The sequence below is a fragment of the Budorcas taxicolor genome, chromosome 11, assembly GCF_023091745.1.
Source record: "Budorcas taxicolor isolate Tak-1 chromosome 11, Takin1.1, whole genome shotgun sequence".
In the NCBI taxonomy this organism is placed as follows: Eukaryota; Metazoa; Chordata; class Mammalia; order Artiodactyla; family Bovidae; genus Budorcas; species Budorcas taxicolor.
The window spans coordinates 49,761,864-49,784,269 of NC_068920.1; the positions used below are offsets into that span (position 1 = coordinate 49,761,864).

Sequence of the window (22,406 nt, forward strand, 5' to 3'; positions counted from 1 at the left end):
TGCAGCTTCTCCAGCATCCAGTACCTACTGTGCACGTGGCTTCTCCAGCCGGAGGTTCCTGCAGCACTGATGGGTTCTCCGGCACCAGGTTCCTGCGGTACGTGGGGGCTCCTGTACCCTGCCCAGGCGGTTCTGTTGTGGGTTGAGTGCCTTTGGCTCGACACATCCCTGAGACGACCTCTCCCCGGCATCTAAGGAGGCAGACTTCTGCAAGTGCCCCTGGCATGACACCAGCATGACCTTTCTGCTCTCTGGCAAGCCACAGACTGTTCTCTTCAACAGGATCTAGATTTCAACCTTGAGGTAGGAGGCAGGTATCACTTCCTGGAATGCTCTGTTTCAGCCTTAGTCTTGGGCCCAAGGGCTGCTGCTGTGTCTGCTGTTCATGTATTTAGAGTTCTCTTTACTCCTTACTGGGCTTCCCCGGTGGCTCACATGGTAAAGAATCCACCTGGGATGCAGGAGACAGGGATTTGATCCCTGGGTTGGGAAGATCCCCTGGAGAAGGGCATGGGTACCCACTCCAGTATTCTTGCTTGGAGAATTCCATAGACAGAGGAGTCTGGGGGGCTACCGGCCATGGGATCACAAAGAGTCAGAAACGACTGAGCGACCAACACTTTCACCTTACTCCTAACTAAGTGTTAGTCGCTCAGTCGTGCCCAACTCTTTGCGACCCCATGGACTGCAGCCCACCAGGCTCCTCTGTCCGTGAGATTTTTCAGGCAAGAATACTGGAGTGGGTTGCCATTTCCTTCTCCAGGGGATCTTCCCAACCCAGGGATCGAACCCGGGTCTCCTGTGCTGCAGATTCTTTATCAACTGAGCTACAAGGGAAGCCCGTTTACTCCTCACTAACCAATTCTTTTTCTTATAATGGGATTGGACCAACAATTATTTTTAAATCTCCCTGTTCAAATTATGGTGTGGTTTCTCTCTCTTGATTGGACCCACACTGATACCCATAATTTTTTACGCAGCAACCAATAACCAACACAGCGCACCCCACGTCACTGCCCACTGCCAGCTCTCCTTTCATTACCATCGGCCAATTGTTATCATGTGCCTGCCCAGAGCAGGCTTTGCCTTCAAGGCTTTTATAAGGAGTCAGGACCTACTGCAAAAAGAACAAAATTTATAAGACCCGAGCTTTAATTTGCCAAATGCCACATGAGAGATTCCGATGAGAAGTGCTGCTGGAAGCCCCCAAAGCGGGTATAGTTGAAGAAAACTCTAGACTACCACAGGCCATGGGGACACAGCCCATGGGAAAGCAGGAAGACAAGCCCTGTAGGCAGGGAGACGTTTGCATCAAAACCTCAGGGGCAAGACTCAACATGACAGGATTAGGTCAGCTGTGACTTGTTTGCTCCAGTTTGACTAGTGAAGAGTGTTGACATGCTTGGCTAGTGGCAGGCAGGATGAACAGATGCTGAAGGGCCTTAAATGCAAACCGAATTCATTTGGTGCTATTATGTGGCAAAGGGCTCTAGTGACCATACCTTCCAGGGCAAAATCCCATCTGCTTTTCACGTAGGTACACTTGCACTTGTGAGATCAGGTGACTTAGCTTTGGAGCTGAGGAAAGTTCACTTTGGTGGTGGGGAACCTCTGAAGGTTTTTGAGGACGGTGCAATGTGGGGTTTTGATCTTTTTTCTTTTTTAATTGTTTGGCCATGCCACTTCGCATGTGGGATCGTAGTTCCCTGACCAGGGATCAAACCCATGGCCCCTGCAGGGGAAGCACAGAGTCTTAACCACTGCACTGCCAGGCAAGTCCCAATGTGGGATTCAAAGATGAGTTTTCAGTGTGTACGGCTGGAGGATGGAGGACAGAAATAGAATGACTTCCCAGAAGTCCTTACATGGGGGAAAGTAAAGCAGTGGGAACTGGAGCATGTGATGGGGAAGAGAATTGAAGGTGACTCCCCATACCTTGCTGGTGACATGGGAACACGGGAGAGCTGGCAGAGAGGTGGGTAGGATGATGCTGGCAATTGACAAGTTCCACTGGGCTGACTGCACTGTAGCCAAGTAGCAGGGAGGAGCAGCCTCAGTCCTGAGCTCAGGAGAAAGATGAGAGCTGGTGATTCAGAGCTGGTAGTGACTGTTCACCCACAGATGGTGATCAAACTTGGGGAGATGGTGATAAGGATGGTCCCTTAGTAAGAACTGGCTCTCTTGGTGAAAAAGTAGGTGGATAAAATGAAATCAATCTTGCATCAATGGTTGCTGAGCCTGGATGAGTGTCCACAAATGTTTCTACTTTCCCACATGTTTTGCAAGTTTTCATAATAAAACATTAAAAAAAAAAAAACCTGGCTCTCTGATCAGCATATCCTAACCTATACCCTTCCACCCACCATCCATCCAGTCAAGTGATGGGGTCTTGGGTCAGGAAAACAGTGGGGACAGATTTGCTCATACTTCAGTCCTAAACTGGCCTCTAAAATCCAGAAGCATTGAGGTCTTTCGCAACTGCCACAGACTCTGGCTTAGAATCCATGGTTTCCTCTCATGGGGCTCAAGCCAAGGAAAATGAAAGAAAAAGTCCAGTAAAAATTAGGAGGTTCCAGTCCTATTTCTGCCCCAGGCCAGTCATGTGACCTTGAGCAAGTCACTTTTCCTGCCCCTCCACCCGCTCAGTGACTTCTCAGGAGCATGTGTTAAGGCAAAGAAACAACCGTGGCCATTTTTAAGCACTGAGATTTGGCAGTTGCTGTTACTGTTGTGTAGCCCAGCCCGTCCCGAGTAACCCAGCGCTATACTGCCTGCAGTGCCATATTCCCTCTCACTGATTATCTTTGGCCTCAGTCCCCAAACCCACCTTCTCCCTGAAACTCCCTGAAAGCACTGGCTCCACATTCAAATGTAAAAGCAGCAAGAGACAGGGAGGGATAAATTGGGAGACTAGGATTGGAACATATACACAAACTACTATACATCCAATAGACAACTAAGAACATACTGTATAGCAGAGATCTCTATTCGGTACTCTGATGACCTACCTGGGAACAGAATCTAAAAGAGAGTGGGTATAGCGCTCAAAAAATGGGCAGAAGACCTACACAGACATTTCTCCAAAGAAGACATACAGATGGCCAATAGGGACTTGAAAAGATGTTCAACATTGCTAATTATTAGGGAAGTACAAATCAAAACCACAACGAGATATCACCTCACACCAGTCAGAATGGCTGTCATCAAAAAATCCAAACAGTAAATGCCGGAAAGGGTGTGGAGATATGGGAACGCTTCTGCACCGTTGGTGGGAATGTAAATCGGTATAGCCACCACGGAGAACAGTATGGAGTTTCCTTAAACTAAAAACAGCACTACTATATGGCCCTGCAATTCCACTCCCGAGCATATATTAGGAGAAAAGCATGATCTGAAAGGATCCATGCACCCGGTGTTCATTGCAGCACTGTTTACAACAGCCAAGACATGGAAGCAACCTAAATGTCCATCGACAGAGGCATGGATACAGATGTGGTACACATATACAATGGAATATTACTCGGTGGTTAAAAAGAATGAATTAATGCCATTTGCCCCAACATGGACAGACCCAGAGAGGGTCATACTGAGCGGAGTCAGAGAAGGAGAAATACCATATGACATCACTTATATGTGGAGTCTGAAAAGAAATGATACAAATGAACTTACAAAACAGAAACAGATTCACAGACTTCAGGAACAAGCTTATGGTTGCCAGGGGAAGGGTGAGAGGAAGGGGTAGTTAGGGATGCACATGTACACACTGCTGTATTGAAAATGGAAAACCAACAGGGATCTACTGTATAGCACAAGGAACTCTGCCCAGTGTTATATGGCAGCCTGGATGGGAGGGGGGTTTGGGGGAGAATGGATACATGTATATGTATGGCTGAGTCCCTTCGCTGTTCACCTGAAACTATCACAACATTGTTTGTAAACTGGCTATACTCCAATACAAAATAAAAAATTTTAAAAAGAGAAGGTATATGGGTAACTGACGCACTTTGCTGCATAGCAGAAACTAATACAACAGTATAAATCCACTATACACCAATAAAAATTATCACTCAAAAAAAAAATCAATAAGGGACTTTTCTGGCTGTCCAGTTGTTAAGAGCCCACACTTCCACGGCAGGGGGTGCAGGCTTAGATACCACATGCTGCATGGTCTGGTCACAATAAATAAATTTTAAAAAGCAGCAAGAGAAGGGATCGGTCCAACTAAACAGGGAAGTGGGAACGCGTTTGAGGAGACAAGCCTACGCTTTGACAGGCAGTTATGCTGGCTAAAATCTCCACCCACTCCGGAAGGCCCAGGACAGACACGGTCCCCCAGCCTCTTCTCCCATACTCATTTATTGGCTCTCCATAATTTTATTCCCCGTTATTAAAGCAGGAATGACTGGGTGGGCAGGAAGGCCGGATTCCCGCATCCTGGGGGCACTGCAGGCTGACTATGACTTTGCAGGCCTGGATCTGAACATCCTCCTCAGGGTGGATGACCAAGGCGAGCAGCCGGTCGGCCAGTCGTGAGTCGTCCCCAAAGAGAGCTTCGTGTAAAGACTGCTTGTTGTAATGCCACTTCACGGCGCGGTAGTGGGGTGAACTCCGGCCTTCACTCAACCGCTCTGCAAACACCAGGACCTCAAACAGCAGACTCCCAGGCTGTGTGGACTGGAACAGGTTCAGGAAGTTGCAGTGCACCTGTGAGCAGAATGCAGCAAGGAATCAAGTCCACGGCAAGCTCTAAAGTTCTTCCTTCAGAACTTGCCTCAGCTTCCCAATATACCTGAGCTTCAGATGCGACTGTGTAGGAATCTTTCGGTTTTCAATATCACTCTCTAACATAATTCCATTGTGGTCATAAAACATGAGTGATATGATAATATTGATTCAGGGAAGTTGGTGGAGCTTCCTTTTAAAGCTTAGCGTGTGGTTAATGTTTGTAAATATTTTGTGTACTTGAGAGGAATGTGCGTGTACTAATTGTCAAGTGTTCTGGATATATCTAATGGCTTAAGCTTATTTGTGTTATTTGCAGCAAGTGTAACCTTACCAGTTTTAGATATTTATCTATTAATTGCTGAAACAATAGTTAAAACCTTCCAAATCTTCCACTGTGATGGTAAACATGTCCTTTTTTCTTTGTAATTATTCAGCTGTAAGAAGGAAATCCTGCTATTTGTGACAATATGGATGGACTCAGGGAACATTATGCTAAGTGAGATAAGCCAGACAGAGAAAGACAAATACTGCATGGTATCACTTACATGTGGAATATTGGGGAGAAAAAATAAGTCAACTCATATAGACAGTAGAAAAGTAGTTGCTGGGGGCTAGGGTGGAGTGTGGGAAAATAGGGAAAGGTTAGTAAAAGGGTACATGTGCTGTGCTTAGTCGTGTCCGACTCTCTGCAACCTCAGGCTTCTCTGTCCATGGGGATTCTCCAGGTAAAAACACTGGAGTGGGTTGCCATGCCCGCCTCTAGGAGATCTTCCCAACCTAGGGATTGAACCCAGGTCTCCCACATTGCAGGAGGATTCTTTACCATCTAAGACACCAGGGTAAGCCCAAAAGGGTACATACTTTTAGCTAAAAGATGAAAAAGATCTGAGGATCTAATACAAAACATGGTGACTATAGTTGATATTAATAATACTGTATTATATAATTGAAGTTAGCTAAGAGAATGGAACATAAATGTTCTCACCAAAAACAAATATGTGAGGTGAGGGGATAGTTGTGTTAATTAATTAAATGGTAGGAATCTTTTCACAATGTTGTAATTTTTCCCTGTTACTAAAATACCTAGACTAATTTGTGTCACCTGTGTTCCTGACTCTCAGAGTTCAGAAAGTCCCTCAAAGGAAAATCTGATTCTGTTGAGAGGACAGGAGGGGGGTGGTTTGCAATACAGGGGCAGAAAGAGGAACAAGCTGATCTTGTCAGGGCTGAGTCTGTCTGAAGAACCCACGATTCCGCCTTTCCCAATATCTGTTAGCATCCGCCGGCCCGCCTCTCATATCCTTTCTCACCTGGCAGTTGAGAATATCATAGAGAAGGTCGTTCTTCTGTGCCAGGCTGCTCAGCAACCGTATGGCTTGCACCTGAACAAAAGGAAAGGGCCACATGTGAGAAGGCAGGTGGGCCTGAGCAGGGACGACACGAATCTCTGCTCTTCCCTCTAGGCGTTGTGCCAGGGCCGGGCAGGGGGTCGGGGCCTGGGCCCCCGTCCTCAAGCACCTGTGCCAGGATATAGTCCGACTGCAGGATCTCCATCAAGGCAGGCATCACCCGTCGCAGCTGTGGATGCACAAAGTCAGGCAGCGGGAAGTTGTTGAGGAGTCTGAGGCCTGCAATGTGCAGCTCTGAGTCCCAGATGGTGGAGATCAGTTCCAGCACCTTGATGGAGTGTTCCTGGGGAGGGGCGGGGGGAGAAGAGAAGGGTTTCCTGCTTTCACAGGACCACCCTCAACAGTAGCCCACCCTCTGCCTTCACTCAGGACAACTGAGCCGACCCCACAGACACTTCCCCGCTTAAACTCTCCCTGTGGTCTGACCTATTGACCCCTCCCGCCTCCTTGAAAATCTGTCTTCACTGGGCTTATCTGTCTCAAGCTTCTTTCCCGGGTTCTTCCGCCAACCTCTTCTGTCTTCCTCCCTGCCTTAATGACACGGTGTTAAAGACTCACAGACTCAGTGTTAAAGACTATCATATGCTGATGCCTTTCAAGTTCCTGTCTCCAGCCCAGACCTCTCCTTGAACTCGACTCACAGATGCAAGTGCCAATTCCACTTCTTTCCCAGAACCTTACTAAACCTCTGAGTTGACACATTCCCATCCCCACACCTGTTCTCTCCACCACCCTTCCTGTCTCCACTGTTGGTTACACCTGCCTTCCAGCTACTCAGACCAAAACTCCCTAGTCTTCCTTGACTCCTTTCTCTCACACCCTTTTCTAACCCTTCAGAACATCCCGTGGGCTCTGCCTTCAAAATCTACCAACAGTCAAGCCACTGCTCGCCATGCCCCTTCCGCCACCCTGGTCCAAGCCACCAGCATCCGCCCCAGGCTTCTGCAATAGCCTCCTCCTCCTCCCTGCTTCCAGCCTTGTCCCCTGCATCTATTCTCAGAGCAGCAGACAGGCTGGGCATTCCCGCCCCTGCTCCAGAGTTGCTGATCCATTCAGGATAAAGGCTAAAATCCTTACAGTGGCTTACAAGATCTTCCCCTGTTCCCCCCATTACTTTTTTGCCTCATCTCCTATTCTCTCCTCTGCTCCCACGGATTCCCTGAAAACAGGCTGGTCCCTCTGCTTAGAATGCTCTCCCTCTGATATTCTCTTATCTCCTTCAAGGCTTTGCTATTTAATGTCACTTTCTCGGGGGGTGGGGGGGCTTCCCTGACCACTCTCTAAGATGAAACCACCACTCCCATGCCCGCCTTCCTATCCACCCCCCCTTTTATTTTTCCCTATACTACTGTCACATGAAACATACTTTTTGTTTTTAAATTTTTATTTTCAAATGATTATAAGTTCACTAGAAGTTGCAAAAACAGAGAGGTCCCAATGTGCCTTCCACCCAGTTTCCCTCCATAGTTACATCTTAAATAATTACAGTATCAAAACCAGGGAAATGGTATCAGTACAATGTGTATACATAGTTCTGTGTCATTTTATCATGTATGTAGATTCATGTAACCACCACTGCAGTCAACAAATTATTCCGTCAGCATCGCCACAGGTCACCCTTGTGGGTGATCTTATTGTCACACTTACCCCACCCATCAAAACCAGCCCTCACCAGTGTGGGCCCCCAAGCTGTTTTCCACCTCTCTAATTTGGTCAATTTTGAGGTTATATAAATGGAAGCATACTTTGTAATCTTCCAAACCTGATGTTTTCCACTCAGTATAATGCCCTTGGGATGCATCCCAGACGTCGTGTGTATCAATAGCTCGTTCCTTTTCATTACTGAGTGACGTCCCCTAGTTCTAGATTACCAGTTTGCGTAGTCATTTATCTACTGAGGGCCATTCTGGTTGTTTCTCCTTTTGACTGTTACAAATAGATCTGCTCGGAACAGGTTTTTGTACAGATGTAAGTTTTTATTTCTCCAGGATAAACGCTCAAGAGTGCAATTGCTGTTTTGCATGGTAAATGTAGTTTTTTGTTTTTAATCTACCAAACTGTCTTCCAGAGTGGCCGGTTTACCATTTTACATCCCCACCAGCAACATATGAAAGATTCAGTTTCTCTCCATCTTCACCAGCACTTGGTACTGTCGCTAAGTTTTTAGTTTCGATTATCTAATAGGTATATAGTAATATTTCATTGTCTTAAATTTGCATTTCCCTAGTGTCTAGTTAAATGTTAAACATTTCTTCATGTGCTTATTTGCAGTTGTCTATCTGCCTCAGTGATATATTTCCATATCTTGTGCCCATTTTCTAACTGGATATTTTAAAATATTGTTTTCAGAGCTCTTTATATAAACTAGATATAAGTCTTGTGTCAGATATGTGGTTTGCAACTATTTTCTTTCAATCTAAAGCTTATCTTTTCATCCTCTTAATAGGGTCTTTCACTAAAAATATGTTTTTAATTTTGATGAAGTTCAATTTATTATTTTTCTTTTATAGATTGTTTTTAGTGTCATTTCTATGACCTCTTTATCAAGCCCTAGACCTCAAAGATTTTCTCTTTTGAAATTGCACCATTACCCTGATGTCAGCCTTCTTTATCACTCTTCTTGATTTTTCTCAATAGCATTTGCCCCCATGAAACACTATATGTTTCACTTATTTTTTTGTTGATTTTTAATTAGTTTTGGCTGCACTGGGTCTTTGTTGTTGCCCTCAGACTTAGTTGCTCCCTGGGATGTGGGATCTTCCCGTCCCAGGGATCAAACCTGTGTCCCAGGCACTGCAAGGCAGACTCTTAACCACTGGACGACGAGGGAAGCCCTCATTTATTTGTGTATTGCCTGCCTTGCTTTCTACTAGAATTCAAGTTCACTTGGGATAAGGTTCCTTCTTGTTCCATTCCCTGTTGTATCTCATATGCCTAGCACACTGCCCAGGCATGACGGAAGTGGTCAGTATACGTCTGTTGAATGAAAAAAGGGACCTTGGCTTCTGAGCTGCAGATGCTTGGGGCTTATTACCAAAGGCAGGTACCTTACAAGCTATACTTTTGCAAGTCACTTAAGAAGGACGCCAGAAGCCTGGGGTGGGAAGCACAGACTTCCCATTAGTACCCTGCTCCTTCCTGCCCTCATCCCTCACTGACTGCTGAGATCTGAAGGGCAGGTAGGAGTTAGCAAATCTGGAGTGGGCTTTCAGGCGGCAAAACACCAGGTCCAAGGGCTGGGAGGGGAGAGAGCTTGAAACACAGTGTAAACGGCTGGGGTGTGGGCAGGGAGGTGCAGCTGGTTGTACACGTGTGTATTTTGTGTGTATTTTTATTTGGCTGCGCTGGGTCACAGTTGTGGCATGCAGGATCTTTAGGTGCAGCATGTGGGATCTAGTTCCCCGACCAGGGGTCAAATCTGGGTCCCCAGGATTGGGAGCGCTGAGTCTTAGCCTCTAAACCTCCAGGGAAGTCCCTGGTCATATATTTTCTGATGAGAGCCTTGAGGAAGACCCAGCAGGGAACTGATATAATCAGATCTCTCTCAAGAGGGTGGTCTGGGCTCAGGGAACAGGGGTGAGCTCCATTTGGATGTTGGGTCAGAGGGTCTCCAGACTGAGTGGAGCAGCTGGCCATGGGTCTGGAGGTCAAGGGAGCCTGCAGGCTTTAGACAGAGACAGAGGAGAGCACATCTAGGTGGAAACTGAGGCTAGGGAGTGCAGACCCTGGGGGAAGAAAGGACAGCGGTGCCCATGCCACTTGCATCGGAATCTGAGGGGCTTATGAAAAACAAAGCTTCCCTGAGCTGGTTCTCTGGGTGTAATGCCCTGAAATCTTCATTTTTAACCAGCTTTCTTGGCAATTCTGATATGCATGAGAATCACAGCCTTAGGGCAACTGAGAGGGCTGAGAGATGAAGTAGAAGCAGCCAGCAAGTAGAGACTTCAAAACCTTTTTTCCCTCCAAAGAAAGTCTGATGTAAAAAATTTAAAGTGTGAAAAGACCAAGTGTTGGAGAAGAAATGATGCAACAGGAACACTCATGCGAGGCTGGTGGAAGGTGTAAACTGATTCAGCCCCTCTCAAAAAGTTGGGCATGCCCTTTCACCTGACCATCCCACAACTGCATACATGCCCTAAAGAAAGTCTCCCATGTCCCAAGGGTGATGCATATGCGCATGCTCATAACACCATATGCAAATGACTCAATACCTACCCATGAGCAGTTAGATAAATAAAACTGCAGGATATTCATGAACTAAAATACTACACAACAGTGGAAAAGAAACAGAGCAGTCCCTATCAACAAGGACGACTCTTTCAATGTTGGAGGGAAAAGACAAACCACAGAGTGCAAACTGCGGACTTCCAGATCCATGAAGCATAAAAACATTCCAATTATATTTCACCTATTTTTGCCTGCTGCTGTGGCCTGCTAGAAAACGATGACACACGCATACATGGTAAGACTACAAGAAAATCAAGAAATTGATGAACAAAATGCAGAGGAATGATTGCCTCTGGTCGGGGACGAGGCTGGCATTAAGGAGGGGCGTCCAGGGGCATCTAGCCAATTGGTCATGTTCTGTTTCTTAGCCTGAGTTCTGATTGTATGTTCTGTTTTTGTTTTGAATATTTATTATTGATTTATTTGGCTGTGGCCGGCACAGGGATCTTAAGTTGCAGCATGTGGGATCTGGTTCCCTGACCAGGGATTGAACCTCGGCGCCCTGCATTGGGAATGTGGAGTCTTGGCCACTGGACCACAAGGGAAGCTCCGGTGTTTTACTGTTACCAAACACGCATAAAATGTTCACATGTTTTGAATATTTTAGCTATTTTTAAGTAAAATATTTTGGGAGAGATCATTTTCTAGAGAGAGATTAGAGGTCACCAGGAAGATGTTTTCTAGTTTTGTCTTTTAAGATGGAAAGAATAGAGCTTGTTGAATCTAAGGGGAAGGACCCAGGAGAGGCTATACAAAACAGAGTTTAATCAAGGAGAGGGGCCCTCAGGGGAGGGGGTAGATGCAGGACTGAGACCATCATTGAACACAGGCAGGAAGAACGCCTTTCTTCCACAGCACCAGCAGGAAAGCAGGAAAGGATGAGTAACAGGTAAGCCTGAAAGCCTAGCAGCAGGAAGCTGGGGGAACTGACGTTTGGTGGCTTCTGTTTTTCTCTACATCGTAGTACTGAAAACGTTAGTGGTCCAGCCACCAGCCTTAGACCAACACAGCATGGGGTGTGGCCTGACAGTATGTCTGGTTTTTGTCTCTGACTGCAGGCACAAGGTTCCTAAAATCCTTGCAATTTCCTGCTAGGAGTGTTTTTGGTTTTTATAATGAGCCTCTTTCCATCACCCCTGAATTTATGCTAATGAGGCAACTCTAGGCAGACCCCTAGATTCTTGCTGGATGAGGCCAGAAAGACCCAGCGAGGATCAGGGGGCTGACCTCTGGGGAGAAGGGTGGGGCTAGAGACTGAGTTCAGTCACCAATGGCCAATGATTAATCAATTATGCCTACATAGTAAAGCCTCCATAAATACACCTACATGACAGGGTTTGGAGAACCTTGGGTTGGTGAATATGTCGAGGGGCTAGGAGGCAGGCCTGAAGAAGGCGTGGAAGCCCTTCCCCTACATTCTGCTCTTGCATCTCTTCCATTTGACGGCTCCTCAGTTGTATCTTTTCTCCCCCTTTCTCTGAAGTGTGTGGCATGTGGGATCTCAGTTCACCAACCAGGGATCGAACCTGTACTTCCTGCATTGGGAGCACGGAGTCTTAACCACTGAACCACCAGGGAAGTCCCTCCTCAGTTGTTATCTTTTATAATAAACTGTAAGTAAAACATTTTCCTGCATGCTGTGACTCTTTATAGTGAGTTATCAAGTCTGAGGAGAGAGGTCATGGGAACCTCCAACTTTACAGCTGGCCGGTCAAAAGTGGGAGACGATCCTATGGGACTCAGCCTTCAGCGGTGGGGTCTGTACTAACCCCAGGGAGATATGTCAGAGTTGAACTATAGGACACCCAGCTGGTGTCAAGAGAGTTGGCTAGCGTCAGAAAGAACCTCGGGGGTTTCTGCTTGGGGTTCAGAGATTCTCCAAGGGACTGAGTTCAGTTTTATCCTGGGATTCAAAGACTTTTCTGCCCCTATTGGGAAAGTGATCACCATTTTCCCGCCAATTTCCAAGGAAAAACATATTTCTGGGTTACAAACTCAGACCCAAACAGACTTCTGGAACATGACCATTCATCCTAGGCCCACTAAAGGGCCCACGGCCTGTGGACACCCCATGTGCTCTGCCCCACCCTTATTGCTAGGCTTACCTGGATTTTGAGCCTGAATTTTCTGATGCCAGAGAAAGCTTTAAGTGTGTTCAGGGCTTGGATTTTGACACTGTTGTCCTTGTCATCCAGCATGGAGCCCACCAACGTGACATCATCGTTAGTACAACCAGAGGCCTAGTGTGCGCCAGGAGAGATGGAAGAGGCAGAAGAAGCAGGGGTCCTGGTTCCCCCCAACACACACCCTGTCACCAAGACCCCTCAACACAACCCCTCCCACCCTCAGAGAGACAAGTCTCAGGACACTGCCTGGCTAGTCAGGGGGGTTGAGGGGGTACCAGGACACATGCTGGTAGCCCCCAGGGGCCAGGCTGAGGGGGAGGGGTCTCCTGCCTCCCTTCCCTCACCTCGGACTCCAGCAAGTACACACAGCGTGTGATGCTGTGTAGGATCATGCTCTTGGTGTACGCATCCTGCTTGCACTCCAAAGAGTTGAGGAGCCTCCGGAGCTCACCCGAGTCCCGCCCGTGTCGCTCTCGCTCGATTGCCAGGCCTAGACAGCCACCCCAGACTGGTTCAGGCTGTGAACTCAAAGGTGATGAAAGAAGGGGATTGGGAAGCAGGGCAGAGGGACCTGGGGACACAAGGCTGCCTTGCATTTTCTGAAGAGAAGACTTCCTGCCATATTCCTGCCATACACAGGACCACCATGTGCAGTTGATCAGGGTGTGCACTGCACAAGGGCACCACATCTAATGCTGCGCCATTCATATCATAAACAAAAACGTTTTGTACGTTTACCATAACAACTTTCTGGCATATGGCAGTCATACATGGTGTTTCATCATAACTGGTATATGGCAATGATATTCTATCTAGCAGGTGGCAACACAAAGTCTTGCAGAAAGGGTTTCTTTCTCAACTTTGCACTGAGTGGTCACAGAGATTAGTGGAGGCCCTGGGCACATAGGTCCCCCAGTTTTCCCTTGGGGAGAACTGCTGATACCAAGTTTCTATCCATCCTAGATGCCAGAGTGAATGCAGAATTTAGGAACCTGCCAGATGACTCCTGAGGATGCACCTGAGCACCATCCACTACCTGGGGACCCTGCTCCAGCATCTCTAGAGTGGGTCTGCGGAAGATGGAGGTGAGAAAGAGGCACGAGAGAGGAATGTGGAGGAGTCCCCTTGGGCCCCTCAGAGGCCTGGGGAATAGGTACCTCCTGGGGCCGAGCCCTCTCCCCAGGGCGGGGACACTCACGGGCGATGCAGATGGGTGAGGCCGAGCAGAAGGGCGGCTGACATTTTATGCCGGCCTTGATGGCCTTGTAGAGGAGGTAGACGGCCCCGGCGCCTGTGGCCAGGCTCACCACACCTTTGCGGATGTCCATTTGCCTCGGGCGCTGGCGGATGCAGGACATGCCCGAGGCACCCAGCGAAGGCCTTCCGGAACTAGAACTCCAGCAGGGCCAGGAACTAGGGCACCAGAATCAGAACATGGGCAACAAAGGGAACTGGGGAAACAGCAGGACAGAGGGTGGCAGTCTGGGAACAGGGCAGCCAGGGAGCTTCGGAGGCTGCGGGAAATCAAATTCAAGACTCCAGGGAAATACAAGGTCTGGGGCAGGAAGGTCCTTCGCAGCCCCCATTTTTAGGGGACCCAGGCTGGTGGGGCCCCAGCCCCCAGCTTCCTCCATTAGCGGGCAAAGAGAAAAGTCAAAGTGAAGTCGCTCAATCGTGTCCAACTCTTTGCGACCCCATGGACTATACCTGCCAGGCTCCTCCATCCATGGGATTTTCCAGGCAAGATTACTGGAGTGGGTTGCCATTTCCTTCTCCAGGGGATCTTCCCAACCCAGGGATCAAACCCAGGTCTCCTGCATTGCAGGCAGACTCTTTACCGTCTGAGCCACAAGGCGGCTTCACCATTAGAGGGCAGCAGAGGCCCAATTTCTGGAAGTTTGGACGTTTGCTGCGGGGGTCGGCGGGGTTGGGGGTTTGGGATGTGGCCCCTGGCAGCCCTGTTCCCTCACTTGCCTGGCCCTCCCATCTTTGATCTTTTTGCCATGGACCCACTTCTGGGCCTTGGAGCGTTTCTGTAGGGAAGGGCTCCTCTTTCCATCGGAGGATGAAAAGATAATGAGCACCTTACAAAGTTTTCCAGAGTCTCAAGGCAAATCCATTATCTTCCAGCATCCACGTGTTCCCCTTAGTGTTGACCAAAAGCTCATAAGGGCAGTTGTTTCTGCATCTCCAACATCCAGGAGTCCTGCACTTAGGAGATGCTCAAGTTATGACTTCTGTTATTCCTTGAGGATCAGAGGACAGAACAACGTCAGAGAATCTGAATACGGGGATGCCAGGACCATTTAATCACTGTGTCTCTGGAGGAGAAGGGGCCCTTGCCTTGATCATTTATAACCTGAGAGGACCCAGATTTAGCATTCTAAAACTCCAGGGTTAAAACCTGGGTGGGTCTGTGCCATTAAACCTTGGAGGCCTGAATCTGAGAGTATCGCACCCCATCCTCCCCCAATGTATACACACAGGGTGGGATGCGGTTGGAGGCCTCTGGAAAATGCCACCACCCTGGAGGAGAAACCCAACTTTGGAGGCCTGTCTCCACCACCTCGACCACTAGGATGGGGCAGGTGAGACCAGACCCTTCCCTCCTCCTCCTCCCCCTACCCCCAGTGTCCCCACAGCCTCTGGCCTCACCTTCTGGTGCAGAACAGGGAGGAGCCCAGGCCAGGCTCAGGCCGAGTCAGCCCTGAGCATGGCTACCCCAGAACAGGGTTTCTCCTGCCTGGCCTTGAGCTCCTGTTGGAAGGCTTGGGGCCCTGGGCTGCTCCATCCGGGCTTGCAGGAGGTGTGGAAACACATCACCAAGGATACTACAGCAGCCAGCCAGGTCAGTCCACTCAGAGCCTTCATCCACGTCACCCCAGGCTGCAGGCAACACTCCCAGGGGGGCCATTCTCTTCCATCCTCGGCCCTCCTCAAGGGTCATTCCTGGCCCTCTACACAGCCCCAAGGTGGGTGTATGGTCAGGCCATTCAAGATGGCTGTTCTTTTGCTCTTTGTTCTTCTCTTGCTCTACTTGTCCCTTCTTTTTTTTTAAAAAAAAAAACAACTTGGCCGTGCTGCTTCTGTTGCGGCCCGAGGGATCTTCCGTCTTCGTTGCAGCATGAGAACTCTTAGTTGTGGCTTGTGGTATCTAGTTCCCTGACCAGGAATTGAACCGCGGGCCCCCTGCATTAGGAGCTCAGAGTCTCAGCCACTGGACAACTGGGGAAGTCCCTTGACCAGTCTCGATTTTGCCTGCAACGTACTCACTTGACCAGGTTTGCCCCCTGCCCCAGCTAATGGCTGATCTCACCCCTGCTCTACCTGCTAATTTATTAAAGGAAACATCTGCCCTCATGATGGTTCTTAACTGAGGGGCTGTGAGGGACGTGCCCCAGCTGGTTTCCTTGGTAACTGACCAGCCAACCTGACCTCAATTTCCCCTATAAATAGTAGCCTCCTTCTACCCTGAGTGGGGAAGATTACTGCTATGGCCTGCCCGCTGTAATCCACAGGTTGTTGCTCCAGGACCTTTTGCTTAAGACCAGCGCCAACTCCCTCCCCAAACCTGTCCAAAAAATCACCGAGGTCTCCATCGCTGTCTCCAGACTCTTTCTTTGGTCTTGAAGTGGGGCAACCACAAGGCTTTCAGGACTGCGGGGTGAAGCCCATGACTGGACAGTCGGCTGGGAGGCCAAGGAAACACCCAAGAAGTCCAGAAGTCAAGGATGGGGAATGGAAGGTCACAGGCATGATCTCGAGGTGGCTGTCCACCAGCAGGTGGGGCCCTGTGGCAGCTGTCATGAGAGAGGTCTTTCTCTTCCATTAAATTGATTCTCTTCCACTCTGGTAACCTTGGAGTCTCTGTTTTCAGCTTAAAAGCAGCAGCCCTATGCTTGTGGCTTATCTGACTGCACAAGGATAGCTGGTGAATACAGAAAAAATACAAGGAAGTGCATCTGCAAACCTCTCGCCACTAAACAATCACAGACACAGGCTTTAGGGGATCTTAATTCAGGGACAGGCTTGTGAATTGGACATGGCCGAAAAGTCTGGTTAGGGCCTGTGACAATAACAAAATAAAGTGTACCCCTGGGCTTCTGGTCCCAGCTGTGGAAGGGGAGCAATGATACAGACACGAAGGGACAACAGCCATGTGCAGCTCACACTACAAAAGGCTTCCCTGGGTCTAGGATAGCTGTGTGTGAAATACAGGACCCCCATGGACATTGATAAAGACCAAAGACTCCACTTAACCAGGCATGAAGTTCAGGAATGGGCTGATAAAAATGACACACACTGGCCTTTCCACTTGCTTATGGACATCCCTCCCCCGGCTTCGACCAGGCTAATGGAAAGGATGAAAGAACTTAACTGAAATGGAAACCTGTTCCTTCCACGGGTGGACCAGAGGCTAACTTAAGCTCTAAGAATTCAAACTGAACATCCCAGGGGCAATCAGCCCAGGGCTATGTTAACCCAGAAGTGACTAGTCAATACAGTCTGAGCTTAACTTTTGACAGCCTAAAGACGAATGCCTACTATCGGGACAACTTACTTTTGCTCTCACCACAGGATCTTACCCCCAGAGGAACACACTATCAAATGACCCGGAACTGGCAGGGAAGTCCCTGGTGGTTTGGGTTTGCTGCCTCGTGGCGAGTAGGATTGGCAAAGGAATTACAGATTTCACCTGGATTTATACTAGACCCATCTAAGACTACTAGCGTTAATTAATCCAGCTCCTAATGGAGAAAAAGTGCCATTATACCCTGTAGGCTGAGCTTATACCACCCACCAGCCTTCAGCACTATGAATGTCTTTGTTGCTGTCCTAGGCTCTTTCTTTGGTCTCAAGGTTGGGCATCTCTGAGGCTTACAGGTCTGTGGGGTGCAGCCCACCAGTGGGTGACTACACGGACTCCCCGCACTGAAAGGTGACAGAGGCCGCTGGAGGCCCCCTTCCCTCCACTGCCATAGGACCACCTATCAGGCTTCGTGAACTCTGGGCAGGAAATGGCTGCCTGATGGAACTGTTCTAGGTTCCAACTCCCCTGGTGGATCCGAGGAGAGGTCCTTCAGAACAAAGTGCCAGCCCTCTTCTGAGGGGGACCCAGGGCTACTGGCCTCCTCAGTCTATGGAGCTGACCCCAAGACCCTCACATCCTAAACAAAGGCAGTGCTCACCTGCTCTTTAAAGTTCTCCAAAGATGCGGAGTTCTTTCTCGGCTCTAAGCTAATTCCTTCCTGCTATATCTAAGCCTTTTTTTTTTTTTTTTTTTTTTGGTTCTGCCCTCAAATGACTCACAGGGATCAGAAGCAGAGGCAGCCGCCCCACTATACATTTTTGCTAATCCACAGCACGAAATAGAAGAAAAAAAATAGGTATTTGTTGGTGGAAAGTCAAGGACTGTTCTTTCTTGGGAGTAACTGCTTTTGATTCAGATGATGTCTGTCTTCTTTTGAGGAGAATTAAAATATATTTGCTTTTGTGAGATTATGGTGATAACACAGGACAATGAATGTTCTTGGGGAGCATAAAAGAAGGCTGCAGCTCTCGGTGAGAATCTGGGTTTTGGTTCTTTTCCCCTGTCAAACCCCCAACTTTGGAATATTGGCTAGAGAGAAGTCTGAGATGCCATATACACACACAGCCAACCCCAAGTTTCCCACCTGCCCTCACCAAGGCAAAAGGGCACAGGCCACCCTAGCACACCTCTCTGCCATCTGCACCAGCTTTCCACCTTGAAGGCTGCTGATGTTCCCATCATGTTGTTCTTCAGTCGCTCAGTCATGTCTGACTCTTTGCAACCCCATGGACTGCAGCACCCCTGTCCTTTACCATCTCTGGAAGCTTGCTCAAACTCATGTCTATTAAAGTCAGTGATACCATCCAACCATCTCATCCTCTGTCATCCCCTTCTCCTCCTGCCTTCTATCTTTCCCATTATCAGGGTCTTCTCTTCGAATCAGGTGACCGAAGTTATTGGAGCTTCAGCATCAGTCCTTCCAATTAATATTCAGGGTTGATTTCCCAACATGTTCCAGTAACTTCCCTGGTGACTCAGACGGTAAAAACGTCTGCCTACAATGCAGGAGATCCAAGTTCGATCCCTGGTTCGGAAAGATCCTCTGGAGAAGGCAATGGCAACCCACTCCAGTACTCTTGCCTGGAAAATCCCATGGACGGAGGTGCCTGGTGGGCTGCAGTCCATGGGGTCACAAAGAGTCGGACACGACTGAGTGACTTCACTTTCTTTCACTAGGTGCAATTTATTTAGTGAGTGTGGGTTCAACCCAGACTTCCTACTCAGTTACTGAGTTAGCTTTGTAATCTTTTTGTGCCTCATTTTCCACATCTATAAAATGGGTAAAATAGTAATACCTACTTCTTGGGTTTATCAGAACAGTGCTCAGCACACAGAGCTCACCAAATGTGACTATGATCATTTCAATTATAAGCAGGCTTCCCCTTGGACAAAAATGTCAGGGGTGGGAAGGAAGTGAGCACTCAGACGGTTGGCCTCTATGAGGCCTAAAAGGTACATTATTCAATCTCTTCCCTTATCCTCTATCCCTCCCACTCTGGTCGTCTTCAGGCTAATCAATCTCAACTCCTGTAGCCCATTTACTTTCTTTGCCAGTTTTGGAGTCCTCCTTGAACCCCTCAACCCCACCAAATACCTAAACCTGGAGAGCTAGGGGCACCCAGCCCATTGTCCTGGGCTACTCAGTTCCTAAAAACCATCCTTCCACGTGTAAAACCCCAAGACTACCTGCTTACTCGATCAGGACTCTAAGCATGGGTGTTTCAGCCTAGTTAATTAGAGGAGACTGACATGCTATTGGGGACCTGCTGTGCAAGTAGGCCATTAAGAAGTGTGACCCAGGAGGGGTCCCGCACCTACATGCCCAGGAGACGCCAAGGGGAAATCAGCTTACTCTATAATGAAAAGCGCATTGGAGTCCTTCGAGCTTCGGTTTGGGCAAGTTCCATAATCTGAGTCTCAGTTTCCTCCTCCGGAAAACGGGTCTATCAATACCCGCCTCCTACACGGAAGTGCGCCGTCAGAACTGAATGCGACGCCGTACGCCCGTGACTCCAGGTGAACTGGGGAAGCTCTGCACGTGCGAGCTGCCCCCGCAGAGAGCAGAGGGGTGCACGTCTGGGGACAGCCCGCGCCCTGACGTGGACCCCACGTGCTCCGAGATCGTGCCGTCCAAGCTCGCGCAGACCCCGGGCCGGGAACCAGGCTGGCGGGCCTCTTGAGTAGCTCGTGACGCCAGTGAAGGCGTGGGGACGCGGGAAAAAGGCGGCGAAAACCCGGGGAAGCGAAGGGGGCGGCGCCCCCTGCAGAAGGAGGACCGGGCATGGGGCGGAGGCCGAGGCTCCTCCCGCCCCTGGCCTCCCCCGTCTTGCCCCCCCTCCTCCGATTGCTCCCCGCTCCTCCCCCGCCCCGCGCGCATCCGGCGGCGGGCACAGGATGTTCTTTCGCTCGGGCCCCCCCACCCCCGCCCCCGCTCTCACTTTCCCTCCGCTCCCATCCCCCACTCCCGCCGCCGGCACCTTGTTTAACTCTTTCCCTTCCGCGCTTCGCAGCGCCCAGCGCGCCCTTGCTGGGGAGGGGGTCCCACCCTTCCCGCCCACCCCCAGGACAGGGAGCTCGATCCAGGGCGGCATGGGAAGAAGGGCCCCGGCCCAGCGCTGGGGCTCGGTTCTCCGGACCCACTGGCCCGTCGGGGGTGGGAGGGGAAGGGATGAAGAGAGATCCTAGGGCCTGAAGCCAGCCTTCTCCGGACCCCCCAGACCAGCTCACCACTGGTGCCAGGTGGGCTGGGGGTGGGGGTGCCCGCAAATCCGGCGAGTCCCGCGACCGAGGAGGGCAGCCAGCTGGGCGGAGTTAGCGTCCGCGCCAGACCAGACGTAGGATCAGCAAGGTCGAGGACCCCAACCTCATCCTCTCCCTGGTTGGGATGAGAAGCGGGCCCCCGGCTCTCCGGGAGAGGATGGAGAGAGGTCACGCCCTTCGCGCACACGTCACTGTTTCCAAGGCAACCAGGGGCGGAGACGCAGGCTGGGGAAGGAGAGACCTTAGCGAAACAAGGTTGCTAGAGACACTGGGACCCGGGGGTGGGGGGTGCCTTGGGGTGGGGAGGCGGCGTGGGCGGCTTTTTCAATCTTTGCTTTTCGCTCGCTGGTGCTCCAAAAAGCTGAGGGCCGGACAGGTTCGGTTCATTCGACAGACGTTCGTTGAGCTTGAACCGTGCTTGGCATCAGGCTTAGGCACTGCGTTCTGGCGGCGCTGGATCCGAACCCTGCCCTCGCTGATTATTTTGAGTCAGGGTAGAGTGGCTATGCATCCTGGGTTACCTCCGTGGAACTGGTGTTAACTGTCCCTTCTACTCGCTTAGAAATGTCTTAGTTGGGGGTTGGAGGACAGTAGTTAAGGTGCCGCATCCCCCAATTCAAGAAAAGCTCCCGCAGAGCAGGCTGCTGTGTGCACACTTTGCAGCCAGCACTATGTTCTCTGTAATCTTTGCCTCTCTCACCTTTTACAGATGAAGCAGGCTCAGAAAGGTGAAGAGGCTTGCCCAAGGCCATACAGCTAAGTGTTGCACCTAGGTCCTTGTGGCCTTCAAAATCCAAGAGCCCAATCTTAGTCTTTCTTTTCAAGACAGATGATATTAAACAAGTAAATAAAGAACCCTGTCCCTGCCGTGAAGGAGCTTATAATATTTGAGGCTGCAAATATTACAGGACATTATGAAGCAATAAAATCTAGGAAAGATTAAAGGCCACCCATAAGGCTTAGAGGGAAGTTGATGACAAAATGATCCAAGCGGGGTGGAGATTATCAGAGCCTTTGAGCTGGGTTATGAGGTGGTGATGGGATCAAGCTCACTGGGTCTGTGTTTGTGTGTGTGTGTGTGTGTGATGTGGTGCCAAGAAAGAGAACAACTTAAGGGCATCAGACCAGCAACCCAGAGCTAGGCAGGCTGGGATCTCCAATGGCAAGATCCCTCTGTAAACCCCAAAGCCACTGCTTGCACTCTTTTCTGCCCTCCACCCTCCTCAGTGGTTTTCTGTTCCTTGCTGGAGCACAGGCTCCAGGCAGGCAGCTAGACTCATTCCATTCAGCACTCTAGTACTTTAGAGTTGGTATTTGGCACAACCTTGGTAGCTCAGACGGTAAAGCGCCTGCCTACAGTGCGGGAGACCCGGGTTTGATCCATGGGTGGGGAAGATCCCCTGGAGAAGCAAATGGCAACTCACTCCAATGTTCTTGCCTGGAAAATTCCATGGATGGAGGAGCCTGGTAGTTCATGGGGTCGCAAGGAGTCAGACAGGACTAAGTGACTTCACTCACTCTGATGTTAATTTGGATGTCAGATTCTCTCTCCTCATTCCCCACCTCTACCCCGAAGATTCTGGGAAATTTAAAAACCAGGGCTGCTCAAAACAAAGGGCCTGCATGAGCATCAGGAAACCAATAGGCTTGATGCTGACAAGGAGACCAAGCCAGGAAAGAGAACTGTGAGGAGAAAAGAGGCACAACCCAATGGACTGGACACTCGAGGAACACTGGATGCCTTCCAACCACGCACCAGGGCTTGTGCTGGATTCTGTGGTTTGAGTACACCATGAATGAGTGTGGGCCCCTTCGTATGGAACACACAGATTAGTAGCTGCTGTACCCAGTGTGCTTGAAGAGTCTGAAGTTGATAACATACACAATAAACAGTGGTTGAGAAAGATTATTCTAGCAGGGTGTGTAGGAGGAAGGAAAAACCTGGGTCAGAAAGGACAGTGTGGCAGTGACTGTGGGAATTTGGGCCAAAGGTGGAATCTGTGGTATTGGAAAGGAAGGCGTGAGGAAAGTAGCAAACAATACACCTTGTGATAAAAGCAGGAGTGG

General features: G+C 49.5%; 1 protein-coding gene across 1 annotated transcript; it reads right to left on the bottom strand.

Annotated features, from left to right (window-relative positions):
* Positions 1–4,189: 4,189 nt before the first annotated feature.
* On the bottom strand, positions 4,190–20,446 carry ARMC12 (armadillo repeat containing 12). Its single transcript, XM_052649162.1, has 8 exons — positions 20,307–20,446; positions 15,143–19,539; positions 13,686–14,733; positions 12,832–12,977; positions 12,467–12,601; positions 6,244–6,417; positions 6,036–6,107; positions 4,190–4,704 (listed from the first exon to the last, which is right to left on the bottom strand). The coding sequence occupies exons 3-8, from the start codon at positions 13,843–13,845 to the stop codon at positions 4,375–4,377; spliced, it is 1,017 nt and encodes a 338-aa protein (XP_052505122.1). The 5' UTR covers positions 13,846–14,733; positions 15,143–19,539; positions 20,307–20,446; the 3' UTR covers positions 4,190–4,374.
* Between the last annotated feature and the right edge of the window lie 1,960 nt (positions 20,447–22,406).